The sequence below is a fragment of the Lepidochelys olivacea genome (assembly GCF_965140295.1).
Source record: "Lepidochelys olivacea isolate rLepOli2 genome assembly, chromosome: 7".
NCBI classification, from domain to species: Eukaryota; Metazoa; Chordata; order Testudines; family Cheloniidae; genus Lepidochelys; species Lepidochelys olivacea.
Genome location: NC_140417.1, coordinates 37,457,867 through 37,477,881, shown reverse-complemented (window position 1 = coordinate 37,477,881; position 20,015 = coordinate 37,457,867). Strand labels below are relative to the sequence as shown.

Sequence of the window (20,015 nt, the reverse complement as noted above, 5' to 3'; positions counted from 1 at the left end):
CAACCACAAGAGCATCAGGAAATGACTGCAAGGTAGAATTTGTTAAGTGTAAAAATGCACATACAGTACTTTTAGCAGCCTGGAAAGATAGAGAGAAAAATAGTGTGACTAAGGAACCCAAAAAGGTTGTAAGAGCCTAAATCTTACCTGTCTCTAGGAAACATCTGTTGCATATCTCAAAGTAAACTAAATAATAGTAATTTTTACCCTTTAGTGACTTTATATACTTTAGATGAGAAAATAGCAACTGAATATTATTACATAATCTTTGACATTACTCATAGGTATGATGTACATTATTCAAAATCATTAGCCTGAAGTATGATGTTTCCATAATATGCAAATCTTCTAATGACATGGTTAGAAGCCCAAGTAGCTGTGTTCTAAAGAAGTGTGCAAGAAGAGTACAATGAGAACTAAAACACACTTTTCTTGCTATCGTATGATATGCTATTATGATAGCATGATATCGTGATATCATAGCAAAGCCGGTTGTGTCAGCATTTTGAACATAAATCTGTTTTATTGCGACAGTACAGAACTGTCATCAGAACTACCATGCAAGGTCTCTCAAAAAACCCACTGTCACCACCAGTGCCACTAATTGATATTCTTGTTGGCAGTCTCTATAGAGGTTGATTAACTCCACATGATTAACTGTTTGGGAAAACGAACACTTACCATATAGTTGATTTCCTTGTTATCAATGTGGGTTACTGATGGAGTTAGGAAGCTTGCACTGTGATTACCAGCTATGTGCAGAGAATTTCTAATATCAGTTATTTCATGATCATTACAGTTTGCTTTAAAAATGTACAGGAAAAATGTTTCCCCTTTTTGTATTTTGCGAGATTAAAAATAGGAGCTATAAACATAAAAACATTTTAAAAATGGCTTAGCGCTTGCTGATCATAAGCAGGCCAAATATATGCTCATACTGCGTAGAGAAATCTTGGGGGCAAAATAAACAAAGAAATGACTTTGTTTAGAAATGCAGATTATTGCCCAGAGGCACCTGCTTCCCCCTCCACATTGCATTTTCCAAACAGATATTTGATAAAAGTATTGTGTGTGTTTAGGAACAGCTCTAGAGGGGTCACTAACAATCTATTTTATGAGGAAAGAATTACACAAACTTCAGCTGCTCTTTTGGAGCTCTTGCAATTCTCGATTTTTTTTTTTTTAAATTGAAGAAAATTCATTTTCAATGACATGACAAAATATGGACTTGGGCCAAAATACACCTAATGGGTTAATGTGCATATGAAAAGAGAGCTAGAATCTGGTAGCAGATGCTTTGGAAAGTAACTCAATATATACCTATTTTGCGGATGAGCAAACTGAGGAACAGAAATTCTGATTTACCCAGAGTCTTGCAAATAGAGCAGAGCTGTGAATGTAGAACACAAAAATAGTCAGTCCCAACGTGTCCTTGCTGCTGGACCACGCTTCAGTGTTTGGAAATATTAATTTTTAAGCAAAGTGACATCAAGAACTAGCTACATCCAAATGTAAAGTGCATCTTCTATCAGTTTTCCAAGGAACAGTTGTGGGAGTAATGCTTTGTATTTCTTTTTGTTAGTAACACCAGAGGATGTTTAACTTAGTGGAGAGTACTTTACTTTACTTTTTTCTTGTTGCAGCATTTGCCAGCTGTGGAACTTCCCAAAATTGAGGGTATGACTTCTGTTTTCCTATCTTGCAACTGTCCTAGCATATATTAAATGTCATCTCTTCTTCATTGTAAATTTTATTTACAGTTACAAATTCTTGAACCCCACATTGATGATTTGGACGGTTGGCAGAGGGAACCCTAGTATTTCTTCATAAAATGTATGCAAAACATGCGTGCGCAGTACAGTAACATAGTCATTTGTGTGTGTGACGGGATCCCCGCAGTGCAGCCTGGGACCATGTGTCCCCTGAGCTGTCTCTCACAATGCCTCGCTAGTGACCAGCAGCAAACCCCTCCAGGTGCTGTTACCACTCAGCACAACCGCATGTGGAGCCCTACAGCCAGCTATATTGCATGAATGCTCCCAGAGCCACTCTTGAATCACATAGAGAAAGGCACCAATGCAAAATCCTCCCAGCACTGTACCTCAGGAATTGCCTGTCTTGCACTGCTCAAGACGGGCAATGCAGATTTATTAATTGATTCACCAGTGGAAAATGGATATACACCAGCCTTTGCAAACCTGAGCACATTTGCCACACAACTCAGGCAAACTCACTGGTAAAGATGAACAGTAAAAGAAGTTTATTGACTACAGAAGAGAGATTTTAAGTGATATGCAAAAAGTCAGAGTTAGTTAGCAAAAGAAAATGAAATGTAACCACGCAGTCTAAACTCTCAACCCTATTAGACTGGGCAACATCTAGCTTAAGCAGTTTTTCTCACTGCACTGGATATTGCAGTCTAAAGTATACAGATTTCACCCTTGAAATCTGGGCCAGTCCCCTCAGTTGAATTCTTCAGAGTGTCCTTGTGGCTTGCAGCATAGATGGGTGAAGGAGAAAGGCCCAGCATGTGGCCTCTGTGTCTGTTTTATACCCTCGCTCCTATGTGCTTGGGGATCAGGAGTCCAGGCATGTCTGGAAGTATTGCTGAGTCTCCAGGCAAGGCTGAGCAATTCCCCTGGTGTGACCTCATGCAGGTGAATCATTGAATTGTAGCTCCCTAGCTGGACAATGGTTATTGATGGGTTGTTTGACATCCTTCCTGGGTGCTGGTTACTTTCCTTGCTGTTGCCTCTGGGGAGCTAATATCTGGCTGATTCCCCAACTTATAGCATGCTTTAGTGACCACCATACAACACAATTTTCATAACTTCACATGCATTAGTGATATACATATATGGATAGAGAAATTACTTTCAGCAGATCATAATCTTGCCCCTGATACCTTAAAAGGCATGCTTTATATTCAATATCACAATTATATACAGATGAGGAATATGGGGGCGTTACAGGATGCTTCCCCAAGGCACAGAATGTTCACCCATAGGCCTCTTAGGGGTGATAGAAGGATGATAAGGGGCTTGCTTTCCTTTTTGCCTTCCTCTAGCAGATTGTGCTTCCTTGTTTCTGGAAAGGAGGGCTGAACTGGAATCCCATTAGAGTCAATCAATCCTGCTCCTACACTGGTCAGCAGTCATTTGCAAAGTTGTGGCAAGAGGCATTCCTTCCTCTTCTCACCTCCATCTGTTTGAAATGTGGGGAGTAAGAAACTGGGCCTGAGAATGAAAGAAAAAAATTATGAGCTAGATCTTTCCCGTGACTTATTCCTAGCGTTCGGCGAAATCAGCTAGGAATATAAACATCCATACTGTATTTTGTCTAGAGACAAACAGATGGTAGTTCTGGTAGATCTGATTATTATTTACAGTGCTGTATGTTAATCCATGGCATTCACAATATTATAAATGTGATTAGACAGGTCAGTGCTGTTCAGTGGTATGGGGCAATTTAGTTAACACTGAAGATCAAGTAATTCATCTTGTAAAATCTGTGGATTACAGTATGAGGTTTTAACAACTTCTGAAATTTCCTCTGTAACAAGAGATGTGAAATTTAAGGTAGATTGAACCAAAATCATCATCTTATTATTTATTATTTGTATTATCATAGTGCCTCAGAGCTCTAGCTCATAGGCCAGGACCCCATTGTGCTAGGGGCTGTGCAAACACAGAACAAAAAGATGGTCCCTGCCCCATGTTGCACTTTGATCATTTTACTGAATTTTTAAATATAGAAGTTTGTTCAAATTGATTTAGGATATTTCCTTTTCTTTTATATCAAATTTTAACATGGGTGTGGTGCTGTTTAGAAATCTGAGAAAGTTATTGTACTATATCTACCTTTCATTTTTAATATTTCACAAATGTTTTCTTCTTCTTGCAGCTGTTGTTTTGTTTGGAGAACCAGTCAGATGGGAGACTAATCTTCAACTGATAATAGATGTTCTGCTGACCGGTGGCTGTCCTGGAAAGCCTCATCATCAAGCCAGTCACCCACATATACCTGTGCTTGCTTGTAATATGGATCTGATGTGGATGGCTGAGGCACAGTCTCCAAGGTAGGTGAAATTGTAGCACATACGCCATGTAATGTAGACAGTTTCACCATTCGGGGCTTCTCCACATTGCTAATAAAAGGGAGTAGTCAAAATTCAAGAAGAGACAATGTTTCATACTAATTTTTCATTGAGGTAGTCATTGCCATAGGCATCAAGACCCCAAGCAGAGCTGTGCAGAAGTAACACACCTTTGGCAAAACAGGCAAAGTGCCACATTCTGTTCTTGCAGGGTTTGCAAAAACACACATTTTTTTCCTTGCACCAAATTTTTCAGTTGTAAAAGTTAGCCTTCTTACATGAAACCTCCTTTTTCAGCCCCGAGCCATTTCTCTTCTTCCCCCAAAACACAGCATGAGGTTGCTGCTCTCCGCATCCTACCCCAAGTGCTTCCCAGTGAGTTAATGCAGTGTTCCATAGCATCCAACTGGCTTTAAAGCAGTGCTCAAATCTGCAAGTGGTACCAGTGTCCAGGAATTAATAGTATAGGTTTATTGTTTTAGTATCACCAAAAGTCCATGAAATTGAAACTCTTTATTTTATTTTCTTTGTGTAATTAGTGCAATTTGATTTGTAATAATCTCTTTTCCAGATTTGGGCATGGGACATTCATGGTTTGTTTGGAAAATATTTACAAGAAGATCACTGGCAAAGAACTGAAATATGAGGCCTTGATGGGCAAGCCTAGTGAACTGACCTATCAATATGCAGAGTACCTGATTAGGATGCAGGCAGCACAGAGACACTGGAAGAAGCCTATTCAAACTCTTTATGCCATTGGGTAAGGGATAAGATCATCAAATATGCACGTTAGGAAATTGTTTACAACACAAATAACAGCACGGAAAATTCTGTGGCTCCCACTATTTTATTCCTAGTTTGTCCTAATCTTTTGTTTTAAAAAAAAATAACTTCTTTTATTTGAAAATCTGTTGTTTATGTGAAAGTTAGTGTTGTATTCATCTCAAATGGGGACCTCCAAATGAACCTTCCTTTTCCTGAACATTTTCCTTCTTTTCCTTTTTAACTGCATTTGGAATATAAAAAATGTAACATTGCCAGTAGAAGTTACATTTTCTGTTAAACCAAATGGCTGGCACACTATGAACAAACCTTTTTCTGTGGATCAGGGTCTTCCAGGGCACTTTCAATATTTTAGGGTAAACTGTGACATCTTTCTGAATGTTATAATTCCTCCTCTTTCCTTGTCGTTTAACTGGTGTTGCATTTCTCAGTATAGGGGGATTGGTAGCAACCCCTGTGTTAAGGTTGCCTAACAACCTAACACCATTAAAAAAAAAATGTTCTGAAGAATTTCTATAAAGCTTTGGAACCTCCATGGTTTACAGCAGGACTTTGAAATTTGGGAGACGGATAGTCATGGACAGAAGGAGGTGCCTTGTACTGTCCACCTGTAAATCCATTCAGATTTGGCCAATTTATAAGATGTCAAAAATCACCATTTTTCTTCTGTTTTTTCCTCAGTGCAGCATGTTTTGACAGCTTGCCAAAACCCCTCAATATTCCAATACATGGTGCATAAACCATCCTGGTGTTACTTCAGCATGCCATGTAGCACTTCCTGAAAAAGATTCAGACAAATTGGTGGGAGCAACTGCTTTCTCCTATCAAAATACCCTTGACCTATGGGAAAGTGCAGCGTGCTGGGAATGAGGAGACCATGAATCCCACACCAGTTCTAATAATTCTGTACCCTTCACAACCCTTATTTATTGGGGTTTTTTGTCATATCCCACTGAAAGTCTGTGCAAGCTGGGAAGAGAACCCAGAACTCTGTTATGACAGGCCCAGGTCCCAACCACTTAGCCACAGTGTACCATTTCCAATTCTTTGTGCTTAGCTATACTGTCTGTAAAATGTGGCAACACCTGAATAATGGAACCCCCTGTTTGTGTGTTACATGTCATCTTGCAGTGGCTGGTCCATGGAAGATAACAGCTTTCTGCCACCAGATGTAGTTAGTTCTTTACTTCAGTTGGTAGAAGTCTGTGCCAGTGATTTTTAACCTTTTTTCATTTGTGAGCTCCTAAAATATTTCGATTGGAGGTGTGGACCCTTTTGGAGATCTTAGGCATAGTCTTCTGACCCCCCTGGGGTCCATGCGCTCCAGGTTGAAACCACTAGTCTATGCTGAAAGTTGAGGGTTCACCCTCCCGCAATGATCAGTCATCATGGGAAGGTTGTTAATTACACATAGTAAAATGTATTTTTTTCTTAATCTAGGAGAATACACTTACAAATTGTTAAAAGAATCTAGCTAAGGTTGCAAGTCAAGAACTCAAGTTAGGACATTACAGAATGAAAGTGGTCCTTGCAGCCTTAGTTCTGAACCCTTATGTGTATGTCTCAGTCTTTAATTGCATGACCACATAGTTTATTTTTTCCACTTGACTCCCTATTTCCTTAAGTGCCACAGGATGAATGCCACTGACAGAATGAACCGGGGCTGTGAAGTGAATGTGGACTCCTGTCTCACTTCCAAATGCTGGAAGATGTATGAGATGTGTGGAAAAACTTCATTCTGGCATTTCCCAACTTTAGACTGCTTGACTTTGAAAACCAATAACATTTCCTTAACTTTTTTTTATGTACTAATAGTTTCTGTAGAAGAATTTGGAGTAATTTATACACAACTCCTTTTTCCTCAATTAAAAGTTTCATTTTCTGAAGCAGGCTGTGCAAGTATTTAAGGAAAAGGTGTTTGATTTTTAGATTGTTGGTATATACTATTGGCAAGGACTGATAATAAATGCATGGTTTTTTTCTCGTCCGCTGTCTGCATTAGCAAGAATTATTCGTATCTATAATGTCTCATGAATAAGGCTGCATGTCTATCACGGAAGTCATGGATTTCATGACTTTCCGTGACTTCTGCAACGGCTGGTACTGGCTGAGGGACTTCCCGAGCCAGGCATGTGTGGGGCGGCGCATACCTGTGGGAGGCTACCCGGATCCAACTGGCATGTCCCTGTGGCTCCTAGGCGGAGAGGCCAAGGGGCTCTGCACACTGCCCACAGGCGCTGCCCCTGCAGCTCCCATTGGCTGCAGTTCGTGGCCAGTGAGACCTGCGGAGCCGGCGCTTGTGGCGGGAACAGCGCACGGAGCCCTCTTGGCTGCCCTTCGCCTAGGAGCTGCAGGGACACGTCGATCGGAACAGAGTAGGGAGCCTGCCATCCTTGGCAACCCCCACCCAGCATCAGCAGGAGTTCTGGGCCGTGCGCTGCCTCCCACCCCTCCCCCACCCAGTAGCAGCAGGGGGCCTTCCTCCCCAGCACCTGCAGCACCCCACCCCAAGTTTTAGTTAGTGGTATAGAGTAAAAGTTATAGCCAGGTCACAGGCCATGGATTTTTTTTTATTGCCACTGACCTGTCCATGACTTTTACTAAAAATACCCGTGACTAAAACGTAGCTTTACTCATGAATGATGAAAAAGATATAATAAAAATAGCTATTATTGGGCTGACTTTTTTCCCTATCTATCGTTATCAGATACTTCACATATTTTCATGTATTTGTGTGGGGAAATGGAATTCTGTTGACCAAAACTTTGCAAAAAATATTTTAGATACATCTGAAGTCTGCTAATTTGACTGTGCTTTGCTGATGAAACCATATTTTTGGCTTTCCAGGGACAACTTAATGACTGATATCTATGGTGCTAACCTTTATAATCGTTACCTTGAAGAGAAGAATTCCAGAAAAGGTTCCAAAGGGCGTATCCAGGCCAAAGTTGCTGCTGGGACCAGGTCTGCCACTATTTCTCAGGATGATGAAATAAACCACACTTGGCAAAACGAGCTAGCACCTGCTACTGTCACCAGTTGTAGGTCTGTTCTTGTTTGTACTGGGGTTTACAATCCTCACACAGAGGTGCCCTCTGATACCAGGGAGAGTATAACTGAGACTGTGTTCCATGGTCACAGAGATTTTAGATTTGATCCTGCTTTGGTAGAGCCAGACCATATTGTACCAGATGTTGATGCTGCTGTAGATCTGATCTACCAACTGGAGAATTTTGCACCTAATCAAGATACTAGAACTTTTTAAGGATTACACTAGGTAATTGTCTAAAAGCACATCAGGATTTTTACAGCACAATACAAAATTTTGGTTTCTAACATGTTTAACCCTTTAACCTCAATATTTTAAAACACTTTCCCGAACTCGTTTCTCCTACGTAGCACAGCAGAACTGACCTTGTTTGTCATAATTACCTCCTGACAGTAATGTTATGAGGAAAGTAGAATTTCCATGTATTTTAAAATTTATTAATCATGTTTCTGACATTTCTTCTGTCAATTGTATTTAACTGCAAACAATGCAGGTGGTACCAGAGAGGTGCAACAATGCATAGTTTTTTTACTTGAAACTTCAAACCAGTGTGGTCTCTAACCTGCCTTAGGTTTAATATGCAGCTGAGTTTGTCATGTGTCTAAGTATCTCATATTTTTTTAACAGGTGACTATTCCCATGGCTTTTTGTTTTAAACAGTGATTTAATTTATTTAGTCTGTTACCATTTTTATAAAACACTTCAGCTGTTTTAACACAAAGAGATTGTCTTCTGAAATATTATTTATAGCTTGCTCCAGTTATAACACTGTAGGTCTACTTGCAAAGCATGCTTTGCACATGTCCTATGTTGCATGAGCAAAAATAGCCAAACTAACTAGATGGACCAGTGATTCTATTCATGATTATATCATTGGACCAGTGACATAGAAACATCAGTTAATTGCAGGAAATGCAAGTTCAGTTGCAACTTCATACACAGAATCTTCTCTGGACTGGAAACTCTTTTTTTATAGATGAAAATCCCAGGATCTGCAGCTAACTATGTTTTTGTTTTGTTTTCTTATACGGGTGAGACATTAGATCTGCTCTCTTTAAATAGGAACCTGTTCAGTGAAAAGGCCTTCTGGCCAACTTTTCTTTTCACATCTTCAATTAAATTAGCAGCATGAAATCAAGAAAGCTGTAAAGTCATTGAGTGATGGGGAGAGAATATTTATGATGTCAAATATTTTCAAGCAGTGTTTTTATTACTCTTTACAAACTTTTTGAGTCCATTCTCTACCATCATCACTGCTGATTCAGTCATTCCTAATGTTGCCATAAACAGACTCTAACAAATATTAACAGAATCTAGTCTTCTAGATTTAATTATTTTGATTCGAGTCGAGTAGGTTTCCTGCTCCTTCACTGGAAAAAGCACAACAGCAATACTGTGTGCTTGTGCCTTGCCTTTACTGGTTCTTTCTGTTGTGATTAACCAGATGTGCCTCTTTCCTTAGCAGTATGCTGTGCCATCTAAGTGTACCAAATACTTATATATAAAGACTATGGTTAGGGAATTTTGAAATGCCAGGATTATACTAAAGCTCTGCCACATTTTAGTACTGAAGCGTGTTGCAGAATTCTTTAACTCCCAGTGCAGGAAAGTGGCCTCAACATACATCATGGAGAAGAGTGTGGCGGTTGATGAAGAACAACAGAAAACAGTCTAGTCAATGTTTGTTTTTGTGTGTGTGTGTGAGGTTTTCACATATTTAAAAGGAGCTCACACCTACAGAAGTACCTTCCAGCACCTAGTCTGATGTACAGCTTATGCAAGAATAATGTATGCAGCTTGTCCAAACCAACTAAAATATTAACTCGCGCTTCAGCTGTTTGGAAAACATTTAGTCATATTAGAGATGTAGCAAAATACTTAGCATAATACAGTTGCTAACAAAACTTTCTTCTACCTTTTGCAGTCAATTAAGCTTTAACTGAAAGTAAGGAATTTATTGGCATTGAAGCTCCTTAGCAGTTTAAATGTCTGAGAGGTCTTGTTTGTTCATTTGGATCTGTTTTTACCTTAGTGCACACGAAGGTGATACGCTAAGAAAAAATATAATCCTTTGACTTCTGTGGCTTCTGTTCATCCTGGGGAGGGTGCAGAATCCAAACTAGTGTGAAAGAAGTGTTGTACAAGCAATAAATGCCACCCAAATGCTCTGAAACCCTTTGCCAATTAACTACAATTGGGCAGTGTCTCAAGTACTGTAAATTAAACTAAAATATAGTGATCCCATGTTTGGGAACTGGATAACTAAAATCAAGATGCGGAAATCCCCAAAGGATAATCTCCAAATGGTCTTCACAGTGGAGCGAGGGCCTTAGTTTACAGGTCTGCATGGTAACTACATGCAATGGAGCATTGCTTTTAATTATTCCCCTGAGGACTCAAATTAATATATCAGACATAGGAAAAGACCAGGAACATGAGTTTAACCTTTTCTAGACAATTCCAAGGCAAGCACTGAAACTGACATTCTATACCTGTTGGGGCTAACCTTTGAGAGGTGCTTTTTCCTTGTTCTGCCCCATTATCTGTGTTTTCAGTATCTCTTTCTTCCACCTGTCTCAGGTTCCTACTCTCATTACACTGGAATTGGCAGTGTTTCACACGCATTGCTCCTATGGCATCTAAACCCTATGTTAAGCAGGCTACAGTGCAGTATAGTAGCATCTGCAGATTTAAAATTTAGTACTAAAACAGCTAGAAGAAGGTTAGTGTTTGAATTCCCATAAAGAACTTGCTCCTCATTTCTCTGAATGTTTTATTCTTCATCTTTGTACTTTTTGAAAAATAGTGTATCCTGTACTGATTTTTACTGAAATAAAACTGACAGTATTTTTAATCCCAAATTATGTGTGCTCTTCACTTTTGTAGAATCTGTGCTTTCTTTGAATTTGGAAAATAGCTCAAAAAGAGGAGTGCATCAGGATTTAAATATTTAAAACAAATATATGTGAATAGTTTTTGAATGTCTCCCTGTGCACCACCAGTGAAGGATTGGTTCATAAACTGAAAAATAAGAATTCTCAATTTGAAATCCTTGGCTAGATAAAATGATACAAAATAGATAATTCCTTTCATTGTACTTCCTACATTTGTTAAGCTAGAGTTGTGCTAGTTTTAAGAATAGCTGATACTCCTTGTCTGTTCATTAAGTGAAGAATTTCTTTAATTGTGGATAATTTGTAGAAAATTTTAATTTTTTTAGTTATTTTTTAGATCAAGAGAACTTGACTCTTAAGATCTACTTAGGTGAGCAAACCAGAGGTTTTTGGGGTTGTGGTTTTTTGTTTTTTAATATATTTTCTTTTCCCAGACTCCATGTTGGGAAAGTGTAATGAGAGAGGTCCTTCAAACAAAAGCCAAGTCTTAAGTGCTGCCCATGCTGTGATATATAGTAATCTAGTCTATTTAAGAGAATGAATGAGTTTCACAATGCAATCTTTTAAATTTGTCCATATTTTTAATGTAGACTTTTATGGTGAGATGAAAGTATACATAACACAATCTCTCCAGTGTTGGCGTCAATGGAAACTTTTGGGAAAGAGTGCTGATAACCACTATCAGGAATCATGCCCTTTTTTTGTGAAGCGTTCGGGGGGGGAGTACCCCTACATGCTCTGTAAGTATATTCCTGAAATCTAACACTTGTAAGTCTACAAAATCTTTGCCATAAAGTGGAGATCTAAAACAGATCCTGAACCTTATTCTGCAAATTTTAAGAGGCTGAGTAGACCGTTTTTCTAGACTGACTTACTGCCAGATTTAGGAGCCATCACTACAAAGAACAGAAAGTAGGGATGCAGAAAGAAATGAAAAGTACAAAGCATGAAGGAGCTGATCTGTCTGTCTCGCTCTTAAATCCAAGAGTTAGGGCCCTGCTGCTTAGGAAACAGGTGAGGGCTCAACTTGATAAACTGGGTGAGCACAGAGAAGTGGGTTGTAGTATTGGTGTTTAGAAAGCAGTTAATGCCCAATTGGGTGAGACTGGCAAACTGGCTAATTCCCAAAGGTGCTACTGAAAGCAGTGTGAGCATGGGGAAGGGGATGTAACAGGGCTGTTTCTTTAGAGCCCTGCCTTGCTTTGCACACACTTTCCAACTGTAGCCTTCCCCTCCCCCCATTATTTGTCCAGGAAGCAGATTGGTGATGAAAATAAGTCAAGGACGGAGAACAGCTGGGGGCATGAAAGAACCACGGTGAAGTCCTAAATGATCCTGAATAGGAAGGTAAATGAAGCCTACTTGACGGGGGAGGTGTGGGATGCCTGTGTGTAGGGAAGGAGAAGGAAGTTCAACCTCCTGACTCAGTGGGGAAGAAGGGCTAATAAATTGCTGATTGCTGGTTCTTGATGCCAGCTTCTATCAAATTCACTCCCTTTCATTGCAGAACACTGAGGGTGAATATCCTCTGCTGTGATAGGCTGAAGCTTGCTGCTGAGCAGTGTACCTGTGCCAAAGCTGTCACTGTTCTGTTGAAAACTGCTGCAGTGATCTCCTTCAAGGCAAGCGTGTCGAAGTAATTATGGGACTCTATAGGCCTGCTTTACTTAAAGCAGTTAGCATGGGTTGGTCCCAATGAGGACCTTGCACTTAAGACTGTACCTCCTTGAACTGAATGAGAAGTTCCGGATCACGTAGTGCCTGGAAACTTGGGCTTAAGTTCAAATGTGAATGCTGTGGAAAGCTGATAAGGCCATGGGAGGCTTTCTGGGTGGGTTTGCCCTGGCCCTGCTAACATGGAATTTGCTCTTTGGCTTGATAATGCCATAGAGACATTAGCAAAGACCATTAACCAAGCTTCCAGATGAGGTATCCGGCTGCCTGCACACGTTTTTTAGGGCTGTAAGAACACTTGACAAGATGCTGTCTGCAGCTCACGCCCCACTGCATGGACTCTCGTGAGACAAGGGTATTACTACCTCAAGCTGAGTCAAATTCTCTGCTAGCACCTCCCTGCACTGATGATTACAGTTGGCAGCTGCTAGTCAGTTCTTTGCTGCTGCTAATGGAGGGCACTTCATGTTTTCCACCAAGAGTACAAAGAGCCGGGGGTGGTGGTGAGGTTCTTTGAGTATGCAGTAAACTGGGGGCTCCTCCTATTGCTGCTGCCTCTGCATTATGCAGCTGATGCAATGATGCTGGGGGGGAGGGCAGAAGGACCCTTCAAGTACCCATGCTATTGTGGCAAGGCTCTGGTCTTCCCTTGCTCCCAGGCTCTCACATGGCTCTCTGCCAAATCTCCTCTCCTTCAGCATGGTGCTGTCAATCATCCTGGCCCCTCCAGCCCTTGCTGACTCCTCACAGCCTCAGATGCTGTCGATGCTCCATCCCACAGCCCCTTTTCTCCTCTTCTGCACATGGTTCTCAGCCCTTCCCCTTTTGGTGGTGCTGCTGCTGCCTGGTATGCCTGGGTGCTGCACCAAGCCCTTCTGTCCCTGCACAGCGGCCATGTCTCCCTGCTCCCTTACAGCACTGCTCAGCTATCCATACCTGTTCAGACCCCCATGTTTCCTCCATGCCCCCCCTCCACAAACACACACCCCAGATCAATTCTTGCTGCCCACTCTGCTGAGTGAGCTGGAGAGTTACGTTCTTAAGGATGGGCTTGTTTCTCTGCCAAAGTTAGTAACTATTTTTTAAAGAAAAGATGATTGAGAATTCACTTGGCCAATGAAGGGTAAATCTGTTGAATTTGGAGACTAAATGTAAATATTGATGTGAAAGAGAGAGATGATATTCTTGCTCTAAGTGCAAATCTGAGCACAGCCTTAACTATAGCTCTTCTAGGAACCTCCATCACTCAATGGCATGAAATGTTTGTATAAGGTTCTTCTGCTGTCCTGTAGCTAAGAATATAAGAATGGCCATACTGGGTCAGATCAAAGGTCCATCCAGCCCAGTATCCTGTCTGCTGACAGTGGCCGAAGCCAGGTGCCCCAGAGGGAATGAACCTAACAGCTAATGATGATCCAAGTGATCTCTCTCTTGCCATCCAGCTCCACCCTTTGACAAACAGAGGCTAGGGACACTGACAGAGGCTAGGGACACCAGCTGTTTGAGGTCTGATAACACTTCTGCACAGTGACAAGTCAATTAATCAGTTTTGCTTATAAAAGTCTCATTCCAGTTGTCCTGTGTCCTCATCCCAAATTTATACCACACATGAGGTCCTGGAGCCTCCACCTGCCCTGAGCAGGGAGCTGGGGTGCCTGAGAGCAGCTCTGGCCTGTGTCCCCGCCCCCAGGGCATGCTGCCCAGGGCAGGTGGTGGGTCCAAGGCTCCCCACAGCGGCGCAGGCTTCTTGGGCAGCTCTTACTACTGCCCAGCCCCCGTCCTCTGGCCAGGCCAGAAGCTGGACCTTGGTGGGGAGAGGAAGCGGGGGGTGGGGCCTCGTGGTGGGGGCGGACAAAGGCCCACCTCAGCCCCTCCTCCCCCCACTGGGAAGAGGCTGGCGCTGCCTTGAGTCTCGGGCAGGCGTGGAGCAGCACCCCAGGAAATCTGTGACAAATGCTTCCCAGAGTTATTCATCTTGGGACTGAGATTTGAACTCTGCATTTTGGGACTTTCCCCCTCAACTTGGGACAGGTGGCCACCCTATTTCTTCTACACAGACGCTTGGAAACACAACATGAACAACCCAAGGACAAACTACCAGAATTTTTAAAGCGGACGTTGGCACAGCTAATTGCAAGCACAAAAGTTTTGCGCTCTGCTGCTGCTGACAGTATGAAGGCCCTTGAAGTATAATACTTAGTGAATTACGGAGTTGCAAAGTTAGGGAAACCTCACACCATATCAGAGGAACTAATACTACTTGTGGCTGCAGACGTGGTAAGCACTATGCTTGGAAAGAAGGCACAAAAATTAATTCAGTTAGTGCCATTATCAAACAACACGGTGTCACATTGAATTGATGACATGGCCAACGATGTCCTAACTCAATTAGTTAACCGTGTCAGTGGCCGCCAATTCTTTGCTCTGTAGCTGGACAAATCCACAGATATGAATCATAGAATATCAGGGTCGGAAGGGACCTCAGGAGGTCATCTAGTGCAACCCCTTGCTCAAAGCAGGACCAATCCCCAACTAAATCATCCCAGCCAGGGCTTTGTCAAGCCTGACCTTAAAAACACCTAAGGAAGGATATTCCACCACCTCCCTAGGTAACCCATTCCAGTGCTTCACCATCCTCCTAGTGAAAAAGTTTTTCCTAATATCCAACCTAAAACCTCCCCCACTGCAACTTGAGACCATAACTCCTTGTTCTGTCATCTGCTACCACGGAGAACTTTCTAAATCCATCCTCTTTGGAACCCCCTTTCAGGTAGTTGAAAGCAGCTATCAAATCCCCTCTCATTCTTCTCTTCTGCAGACTAAATAATCCCAGTTCCCTCAGTCTCTCCTCATAAGTCATGTGTTCCAGTCCCCTAATCATTTTTGTTGCCCTCCGCTGGACATTTTCCAATTTTTCCACATCCTTCTTTTAGTGTGGGGCCCAAAACTGGACACAGTGCTCCAGATGGGGCCTCACCAATGCCAAATAGAGGGGAACGATCACATCCCTCGATCTGCTGGCAATGCTCCTACTTGTACAGCCCAAAATGCCGTTAGTCTCCTTGGCAACAAGGGCACACTGTTGACTCATATCCAGCTTCTCGTCCACTGTAACGCCTACGTCCTTTTCTGCAGAACTGCTGCCTAGCAGTTCGGTCCCTAGTCTGTAGCGGTGCATGGGATTCTTCCATCCTAAGTGCAGGACTCTTCACTTGTCCTTGTTGAACCTCATCAGATTTCTTTTGGCCCAATTCTCTAATTTGTCTAGGTCCCTCTGTATTCTATCCCTACCCTCCAGAGTATCTACCACTCCTCCCAGTTTAGTGTCATCTGCAAACTTGCTGAGGGTGCAATCTACGCCATCCTCCAGATCATTAATGAAGACATTGAACAAAACCAGCCCCAGGACCGACCCTTGGGGCACTCTGCTTGATACTGGCTGCCAACTAGACATGAAGCCATTGATCACTACCTGATGATCTAGCCAGCTTTCTATCCACCTTATAGTCCATTCATCCAGCCCATACTACTTTAATTTGTTGGCAAGAATACTGTGGGAAACCGTATCAAAAGCTTTGCTAAAGTCAAAGAATAACATGTCCACTGCTTTCCCCTCGTCTACAAAGCTAGTTATCTCATCATAGAAGGCAATTAGATTAGTCAGGCATGAATTGCTCTTGGTGAATCCCTACGGACTGTTCCTGATCACTTTCCTCTCCTCTAAGTGCTCCAAAATGGATTCCTTGAGGACCTGCTCCATGATTTTTTACATGGCAGGCTTAGCTCACCTTCTAGTGTATGTGCAGTACATTTATGAAGGTGCACTACAGGAGGACATTTTGTTTTGCCTCTTGCTGCCTACCAGAACAATAGCTGAGGAGATTTTCTGGTTGCTTGACAGCTTCATAAATCAACTTATATCACCCAATGTGATGTGGTGCATTGCAGCATACATAGGGAAGCACTTGCTGCTAAAAGCATGCCAATCAACTTGAAGGAGGTGCTGGACAATACGGGGAGGATGGTAAACTTTATAAAAGCTCGACCCTTAAATCCCAGAATCTTTTCTGCTCCATGTAATGAGATGGGAAGCGAGCACATCAATCTATTGCTCCACATGGAGGTTTGATGGCTGTCCCGGGGCAAGGTCTTGGCACATTTCTTTGAACTTCACTCTGAGATCAAGGTATTCTCTACAGACCACCCATTCCCACTCTTTCACTGACACGGCCTGGCTCTCACAACTGGGATACTTGTCAGATATAGTCTCTTGCCTGAATGAGCTAAATTTAGGATTTCGAGGGCTGAATGTAACCATCGTCAATGCCCAGGACAAAAATGAGTCAATGACAAAAAAGCTGGAATTCTGAGGTCGCTGCATGGAGGAAACACTGAAATTTTCCTAAACATGCATGAATTCCTGACAGTGAATGAACTACAGTTGCAGGACAGTGTTAAAGGTGATATCAAGCAATGTCTTACTGAACTGATGAGACAGTTATGTGAGTAGTTTCCCTCAATGGGAAATCCAAACAGATGGGTCCACTACCCTTTCACAAGTTTTTCTGTAGTACTCATGCTGCAAGACTTGTCAATAAAAGAACAAGAGAATCTCCTGAACATCTCAGCTAATGCCAGACTCAAGAGTGAGTTTGAACAAAAGCAGTTTGCTTGCATTTGGATCCAAAATTAGCCGAGTTCCCCGAATTATCAGACAGGGCTGTCAAGGTTTTGATGCCGTTTGCTACAACTTACCTGTGTGAAAGTGGTTTTTCATCACTCACTGGATAGAAATCAAAGTATCGTCAGCACCTTTGTGTAGAAAACAATTTATAACTCAAACTATCACCTATCACTCCAAATATTATAGGCCTGTGCTTGGACAAACCACTTCAGCTGTCATATTAATGGTGAGTAGTACTAGTAAGCCATTTTTAAGTTGGTCAAAAGAAAGCATACATTCAAACTAAAACCATAAATTTATATGTATTATTATAGTCCTATATATTGTGTATATATGTGTATTATAATTTGTACATTTTGTACAATGCTTGGGCATTAAAAGGGTTAAAATATAAAACCTGTATTCTACTAGCGGTATGTGGGCAACTGGTCGATCCGGAAGTGGGTATGCAATATGAAAAGTTTGGGAACCTAGAGGATTACTTCTGCGTTCACATCAGTTGCCCTCTTCCCCAGAGATTTAGCAGAAGGAAGTGAAATGGCTTGAACAAATGGTCTGACTTTTTTGTGACCTCAGCTCTGACTGTTTAGTACTGCGAGAAGATCCTTGTGTGGCTGCAAAGGGCACTGCTTTCTAGAACATTCCATAAACATTCCATAAGCTTAGCAACACTGGCAATGAGCGTGACATAGATTACTGGGTAGTTATAGGGTGACCAGATCGCAAGAGTGAAATATCAGGACACATTGGGTGAGTGGGGGGTGGGGGGAGAGGAAGGAGGAGAGCCACAGGTGCACAGCCCCGACCGGAGCCATGAGAGGGGGCGCACAGCCGTAGGAAGCTGCAAGAGGGGTGTACGGCCCCTGCTGCAGCCTGCACCACAAGCCACAGGGCAAGGACTCATGGCCCCAGCTCCAGCTCCCAACAGAAGCCATGGGGCCAGGGGCACAGGGCTCCAGCTCCAGCCCCCGGCTGAAGCTTCAGGACAGGGGCCCAGGATCCTGGTTGCAAAGTCAGACCCAGTTGCAGGGCAGGGGAATGAAGGGTCCCAGTTCTAGCCGTGGTTCCAGCCCCAGCCGCAGTCACAGGGGGGAGGCCCACAGTCCTGCCTTCAGCCCCAGCTTCAGCGTTACACCTGAAAACAACCTGAAAACCCCAAATTGCCAGTAGATAACAGATCACAGTCGGGTTTAATGGGACATTCCCAATCGACTAATTTTCTATTTCACTACCAAATGTTAAAATGTTACCTGAATTTCGAGACAAATGGCGTCCCGATTGTACATCGAGCAGATGTCCGCCGCCAGGTGCAATCCCTGCTTGCCAATGTGGGTAAGTGAGCTGGGCAGCAGCTTAGCAGTGCGCAGCCCCGGCCTGTCCTGGGGGGAATCAGCACGTGCAGAGGCAGGTGCCTCCTTTCCTTGGCTCTGCAATGAGCTAGGTGGACCAGTCTGCACACACTTTGCTGTGGGGAGCCCGGGCCATGCTGCTGGCTCAGCCCAGCTGACACTCACCTTAGGGACCTGCTGGCTGCTTCCCAGGAGCCGCCCCAGGTAAGCACTGCCAGGACCCACGCCTGCACTCCCTACCCCCACCTTCAGCTGAGGAGGAGAGCAGCGGGAAAGGTGGGGCCGGCCAGGAGCAATGGGGTACACTGGTCCGCCTGGCCCTGTGCTACCAGCATGCCCCGTCCTGTTGGGGGTGGGCCCATGCTGCGCCACACAGCTCCCCTGCCCAGCACCCACTGGATCCACTATGCCCTGCACCCCCTGAACTCACTATGCCCAGAGCCCCCCCACATTTCCACCACAAATGCACACTGCTGTGCACACCACCACCCCTGCCCAGTGTTCCCCCACACCACAGCTGCCCAGCACCCCACACAGAACCCCCCACTCGCTAGTTTCCCAATACACACAGATTTCTCCTCCCTCCCTCCCAGTGCCCTTCCCCACAACTAAACAATGCCCCACACAGATCTTCCCCACTGCCCAGCACCCCCCAACAGGTCCCCACTGCCTAGCACCCCAAAACACACAAACCTCCCCCACTGCCCAGCGCCCTCCACACCCTCACAGCCCAGCACCCCACACACACCTCCCAGACACGCACTCCATCATACCCTGCCCCCTTCCCTGGCCACACTCACCAGCCTTGCTGGGAGGTCTCTGGCTCCTAGGGTCAGAGCGGCGAGGGGGGTCTCCAGACTCTCCATGTGCTGCGCCTGCCACAAGTGCGAACTCTGTGGCTCCCATTGGCTGGGAAAAGGGCCAATGGGAGCTGCTGGAGCCGCAGAGTGGGGCTTGCAGGTGGGAGCAGCCCGCAGAGCCCCCTACCCTAAGAGCCAGAGGGACCTGCGGGGGGGCATGGTGGGGAGTCCTGGCGGTGCTTACCTGGGGCAGCTCCCAGGAAGCATCCGGCAGGTCCCTCTGGCTCCTAGGGTTGGGTCGGTGAGGGGGGTGGGTGGAAGGCTCTCTGCCCGCTGCTGGTGCCTGCAAGCCCCGCCCCCGCAACTCTGATTGGGCAGGAGGGAGCCGGTGCAGCACACGGAGACCCCCTCCACCTCTGTGCATAGGGGCTGCCCACACTGCAGGCCCCTGCTGGTGGGTGGGTGCCGGGAGCTGCCCCAGGAAGCGATGCCAGCCCTGGGACTTTGGTGCGCGCGGTGACTCATGGTGAGTAGTCCCCGATATTGGGACAAAGGGCGTCCCAACCGATGTGCGGTCGGGACATGGGACAAATGTTTTAAAATTATACCTGCATCTGGTCACCCTAGGTAGTTACTTTTCTTTTTTAAAAGCACAAAACTGATCGTCAGAGTTGCAGAGATTAAGC

The 20,015-nt window shown here is 43.9% G+C and overlaps 1 protein-coding gene across 1 annotated transcript in view; it reads left to right on the top strand.

The window, feature by feature from the left end:
* The window catches only part of LOC311523504 (haloacid dehalogenase-like hydrolase domain-containing 5), a 57,535-nt gene extending 46,774 nt beyond the window's left edge, over positions 1 to 10,761 (top strand). Inside the window, exons 5-8 of the mRNA XM_084633550.1 lie at positions 1,644 to 1,677; positions 3,904 to 4,078; positions 4,668 to 4,856; positions 7,727 to 10,761. Coding sequence (XP_084489676.1) covers positions 1,644 to 1,677; positions 3,904 to 4,078; positions 4,668 to 4,856; positions 7,727 to 8,144 — 816 coding nt within the window. The 3' untranslated portion in view covers positions 8,145 to 10,761. The remainder of the gene's footprint in view (positions 1 to 1,643; positions 1,678 to 3,903; positions 4,079 to 4,667; positions 4,857 to 7,726) is intronic.
* Positions 10,762 to 20,015: the final 9,254 nt, after the last annotated feature.